Source organism: Protopterus annectens, chromosome 1.part2, assembly GCF_019279795.1.
Source record: "Protopterus annectens isolate FY-2018-M chromosome 1.part2, PAN1.0, whole genome shotgun sequence".
Lineage (NCBI taxonomy): Eukaryota > Metazoa > Chordata > Ceratodontiformes > Protopteridae > Protopterus > Protopterus annectens.
In genome coordinates this window covers 212,024,387-212,030,386 of record NC_056727.1, presented here as the reverse complement: position 1 = coordinate 212,030,386, position 6,000 = coordinate 212,024,387, and the positions used below count along the sequence as shown (strand labels likewise).

Sequence of the window (6,000 nt, the reverse complement as noted above, 5' to 3'; positions counted from 1 at the left end):
ATATATATATATATATATATATATATATATATATATATATATATATATATTTATATTTATATAGGAATCTAGGAGCCAACGCTCTCCCGTCGGGTCCGGGGAGGATAGTCGAACCGATTTGTCGGTGCCGACTCTTCCTCTCCTGGCTTTGGCTCGGATGAGCTCGGCTCCTACGTCGGGCTCGGAGCCCAGGGCTTCGGTGCGGGAGGATCGGACGGTACTCTCGGGTCCGTTCACTCCTTCTCATCGGAGCCATGGTGCCTTCGATGCTATGAGGAGAGTTTTGTCTCCAAAGACAATGTCAGCATCGGTTCAGCCTTGCCTCTCGTCTCAAGCTCCTGTGTCTGCTTCTTCATCTACCGGTCTCTCTATGCGTAGAGACCCCGAGCCGCAAGTACCCCCACAGAGCGTCCCCTACTCTTCTGAGACCTTCCCAGATCCCCCCACTGAGGAGGTGCCCAGGAATAGACTGCGCAAGTGGAGGCACTTACACTCCTCACAGGAGTCTTTGACATCTGACACTGATTTAGATGAGTCAGACGGGTCCCCTCGATCCCCCTCTGAGTATATCTCCTTTGCAGAGATACTAGAGATCCTTAGTCAGAGGGATGATTGGCAGTCCAAGACCCCTACTGAAGATGATTCCTTGCTCTTGAATGCTTTTGGGTCTTAACCTTCCACTTCTTGGGTGTCTCCGCCTTACGACGAGCTCATGGAACTGATTTCTCGTAAGGCTTGGGAGTCCCCGAAGGCCATGGAACCTGTTCCTCGTAAGCCCAATAAATTCATGTCTGCCCCAGTGGACAAGCCATGTTTGACAAAGGGAGTGCCTGTTGATACCATGGTGGTAAAGGGAGTGCCTGTTGATAGCATGGTGGTAGCTGCAGCCACCAAAAAGGAAGTATCTGAGACATCCACCTCTATCCATCCCCCTAATAGAGATTCTAGGGTCATGGATAGATATGGGAAGCACATGTTTAGTTCAGAGACTTTTTCTCTGCGATCACTGAACTACTTAACCCACTTTATGAGACTACAGAGAGATCTCCTGAAAGAGCTAGGAGATACTGTCCAGGGTACGGTAGCTGCAGGGGTGGCCGACATAGTCATTGCCCTGCTCGCTATCCTAAACTCAGTGGTAATCTCGTCCATGCATCTCATATCCTATGCAGCTGATGGTTTGAGTAGAGCTGCTAGTTCGGGCATTGCTCTTCGAAGACAAGCCTGGATGCATCTCTGTTCCTTTGCGGAACCCTTTGTCTTCCTTTATTAATACCCCATTCGATGGTTCATCACTGTTTGGGCCCAAAGTAAAGGAAACTTTAACCAGGTGTGAGCAGGTAGGCAAGACCTTATCTACTGTTGGAGTCCGTTTTTTGACCCCTACTCGGCCCTACCCCAAGGGCCCTAGGGGAGGGAAAATGTGGTTCCGAAAAGCACAGGGAGCCTTTCAGGACACACGTGGTGAAACCCCCTCTAGAGGCAGAGGAGGGGGTTGTAACGGAAAATGCCGCCCCCACGGCAGAGGGGGTCCGCAGCAACAGGGTGACAGGGGTCAGTTCTCCGGTCAACCCTACCAGCGCCCCTGAGAGGGTGCCCGACTGTTTGGCTCTGGAGGCAGTCGGGGATTGCTTGTCTTTGTACCCAGTAGCCTGGCTAAACATAAGATCAGATACTTGGGTACAAAGCATCATTTTCAGAGGGTATTTCATACCATTTTCTTCCCCTCCCATTCCTGTAAAGAGAATCCCAGATGTTCCACCCAATCTCAGGGAACAAGCAATCGTAGAGGTCCACAGATTGCTAGAAAAAAAGAGTCATCCAACCAGTCCCAGCAGACCAAGTTGGATTCGGAACTTACTCAATATTCTTTTTGGTACCAAAGAAAACAGGGGACTGGAGACCTATCTTGGACCTCAGCAGACTCAACCAGTTTGTAAAGAAAGAAGTTTTGAATGGTCACGCTTCAGTCCATTCTTCCCTTCCTAGGGAAAGGCGATTAGATGTGCTCCATAGATCTCAAGGACGCATACTATCACATAAAGATGAACAGATGCTCCAGAGATCATCTGCGCTTCCGGCTGGGAGCCAATCATTACCAGTTTCGGGCCCTGCCCTTTGGTCTCACTACAGCCCCCAGAGTGTTTACCAAATGCATGGCAGTGGTCACGGCTCACCTGAGACGTCTAGGATTCCAGGTGTTTCCATAACTAGACAATTGGCTGCTCACTGCTGCCACCAGGCATCAATTGACTCAGGCAACACAGTACACTCTGACACTCTGCCATCAATTAGGCATTACAGTCAACTTCGAAAATTCTGCCGTATCGCCATCACAGCATACCATTTTTATAGTAGCAGAGTTAGATACCTCAACTACCACTCTACGTCTCCCTGCCGAAAGAGTCTCTCTTCTCCACCAAAACGTCAGCTCACTGGTGTCAAAGAACAAAGCTACAGCAGCAGAGGTATTGAAGGTGCTAGGTTTGATGGCGGCAGCAATCCTGGCTATACCCCTCGGAAGGATGCATATGCACATTCTTCAATGGCTCCTCTTTGCTCACTGGTCTTACCGGAAACTACCGATGCACCACATGATTCTCATCTTGGCTTCTTGCAGGAGAGACCTTCGGTGGTGGTTGACGTCTCTTCATGTCACAATCGGAAGACCCTTTGTTCCCCCCCAGTAGCCACTGTGACCACAGACGCTTCCCTGATAGGGTGGGGGAGGCATTTTCAGGGAAGGACTGCCCAAGGCACATGGACAGATCAAGAATCACATCTGCACACCAATGTTCTAGAGTTGAGAGTAGTACTTCTGGCATTGCAGTAGTTTCAGGACTCTCTCCCTCTAGCAGCTATTGCAGTTGAGACGGACAACATGTCAGTAGTCTGGTACTTGAACAAGCAAGGCGGAACCCTCCGGGTCTGGCAGTGGGCTGTGTCATCCCAGCGTTTTCTGTTAGCAACACACACATCCCGGGGAAATCCAACGTAATAGCGGACAAGCTAAGCAGGGCGATATTTCTCCCTCATGAGTGGTCTCTCAAACAACAGGTTGCGGAGTTGATTTTCTGCAAATGGGGCCAGCCTTGCTCCGACCTTTTTTGCCAGCCACATCAATTCAAAATGCAGAAGCTACTTTGCCCTAATACCACCTCCCTGTCATCCCCTGAGAGATGCACTTTTACATGATTGGCCCCCGGGTCTCCTTTATGCATTTCCACCCTTCCCATTAATACCCAGATTTTTACAGAAAGCAAAATCACTGGGAAGGACAGTTATACTCATAGCCCCCTACTGGCCTCGACAAATTTGTTTTCCATTTCTCCACCATCATCTGTTGGAAGATCCATGGATCCTGGACCCAGTTCCGGACCTTCTGACATACCCGTCAGGGGACCTTCATCCTTCACTGCAGTCCCTGAAACTGATTGCTTGGCTAATCCACTTCCCCTAATTGCCAGGCTTCATTCAATTTCGGAAGATATAAGACATATTCTCTTGTCTTCTCACAAGCCATCTAGCAGGAAATTATATGGCAGTATTTGGAAAAGGTTCTCAATTTGGGCCAACACGCAGAACATCGACCCTTTCAGAGCTCCTCTATCTTCTATTTTACAATTTTTGACAAAAAATTTTAAGGAAGGGGCAGCAGCTGCTACAGTTAGAGTTCAGTTAGCTGCCATCTCAAATTTTCACCTTGGGTTTGGTGGCTCAGATGTTATGGACCATAGATTATCTAAAACTTTTATTAAAGGCGTTCTTCATATGAGACCTCCGATCAAAATTCCCTATTCTCCCTGGAATTTAAACCTTATGCTGTCTCAAATTATTCTTCCTCCTTTTGAACCAGCATCTTCTTGTGATCTCACATTTTTATCCCGGAAAACAATATTTCTTGTGGCCATTACTTCTGCCCGCAGAGTGTCAGAACTTCAAGCATTATCTATCAGACCACCTCACATGATTTTCCATCCTGAGAGTATCTCTCAGAACAAACCCCTCATTTTTACCTAAAATCTGTTCTCAGTCAAGTATCAATCAGGTCATTGAGCTGCCAGTCTTTTTTCCCAACCACTCTAACAAATTGGAATACATGCTGCACAAACTTGATGTTCACAGGCAGCTCAGATTTTATCTTGACAGAACTAAGGATATTAGAAAATCAGACCAACTTTTTGTATCTTTCTCAGAAGCAAGAAAAGGCAATCCAGTGCCTAAAACAACCTTATCTAAATGGTTATCCGATTGTATATCCTTTGTTTATGAAAATGCGAGCATGCCATTGACACACAAACCTAAGGCTCATTCTACCAGAGCAGTCTCTACGTCTTCTGCTTTTCAAGCTAAATTGCCCCTTGACAATATTTGCACTGCATCCACTAGGTCTAAGCCTCATACCTTTATCACGCATTACAAAGTAGATAAGGCTTCAAGGTACAGGTCTTCCTTTGATTCTATGGTACAGAAGTAAATACTCCCATAAGCCACCCAGGGTTGAGGGTGCTAGGGACGCTACCCATCAGTGAGAATAAACGGCGAGATTTAACAACTTCACATAAAGAAGTTATGTACTTACCATAACGTTCCATGTGAGTTGTTTATCTCGCCTTTATTCTCACGTCCCTCCCTCCTTCCCCCTCCTGGCTGACTGTTGACTTGGAGGCTACTACCATCCTGGTTATTCAATATTTCTTCTTCCCCTTTGGGAAGTGTTCTTGGTAGAAATATATAAAAGGGTATGTATATGTATGTATATATATATATATATATATATATATATGTGTGTGTGTGTGTGTAAATATATATATATATATATATATATATATATATATATATATATGCATACTGTTAGTCGCAGCAAACAAGATCTGAGGTATCTCCAGCAGTGCATTGTGGGATAATGGGCTTGGTCTCGAGCTACTGGCAAACTTTGAGCTTTGTTATCGGCCATGTCGGAGCCGAGGATCGGCTCCGAACCCATCAGTGAGAATAAAGGCGAGATAAACAACTCACATGGAACGTTATGGTAAGTACATAACTTCTTTTTTTTACTATAATGTAGTAAGAATGCATCAGTAAATGTGCATTTGGAGGCACATATGAGCAAAATTTTATAACAGTAAAACAGTTCAATTGTAGAATGAACACTGTGGCATCACACGAAACATGGAAATCTAAGTAGAGTAACCTAAATTTGTATCGTTTCACAGCATAATGACATATTGTCAAAGGAATGCTGTTTATATATTTTAAGTAGGTGTCCTTAATAAAAATTCCTCTACTGTTCATTAGCCAGGTGCCATGAGATTCATTTTGGTGGGGAAAAAAAAAAACAGTTGGTACTGTACCTCAAGAATGCAGCAGTCATACTGTCCCACACTGTTGGAGTACCTGATTTATGAATAAAATCCACAAACTTTCAGTCTTCCAGCATAAATTGCCACTAAATTTATAGGGCATATTTACACTGTGAATAATTTGAAAATTTGCCTTAGTCATTTTCCCAAGGTATTACATATATATACTTGTCCAGTTATGCATACTTTAATTGACCCATGTATCATTTAATGTGTCTTTATTTATTTATTTATTGCTGGGTTAGGAGTGGTACCAGTAGTTTACAGAATGCAGGATGTTGGTTGTCCTATTGCAGAACCAACATACGATATTGAGACTTATCCAGTAAAAAAAAGCTAATTTTCTTTCAAAAATATCGCAATAACTGTATGCTTGTTGGAAAAATATTTTAATGCAAAAATGTTATGCACAGAAGTATATTGATGACTTTTAAACATTTATTTCAGTATGAAGTTAAAGCTCCAGTTCCATCAACATGTTTCAGGAATTGTTGTAAACAGATGGCTAAAATGCATGATGCTATATACGATCTTCTTCCTGAAGAACAGACACAGGTAAAATATATATCTTTTATACTGTGCTGCTCTTTTTGCCAAAATCAAAAGTGGTGCACAAAATTCTACATTAATCATACAG

At 44.1% G+C, this 6,000-nt stretch overlaps 1 protein-coding gene across 1 annotated transcript in view; it reads left to right on the top strand.

The window, feature by feature from the left end:
* VPS54 (VPS54 subunit of GARP complex) overlaps positions 1-6,000 on the top strand; it is a 1,876,392-nt gene that overhangs the window by 1,808,316 nt on the left and 62,076 nt on the right. Inside the window, exon 23 of the mRNA XM_044055553.1 lies at positions 5,811-5,918. Within this exon, the coding sequence (XP_043911488.1) occupies positions 5,811-5,918 (108 nt within the window). The remainder of the gene's footprint in view (positions 1-5,810; positions 5,919-6,000) is intronic.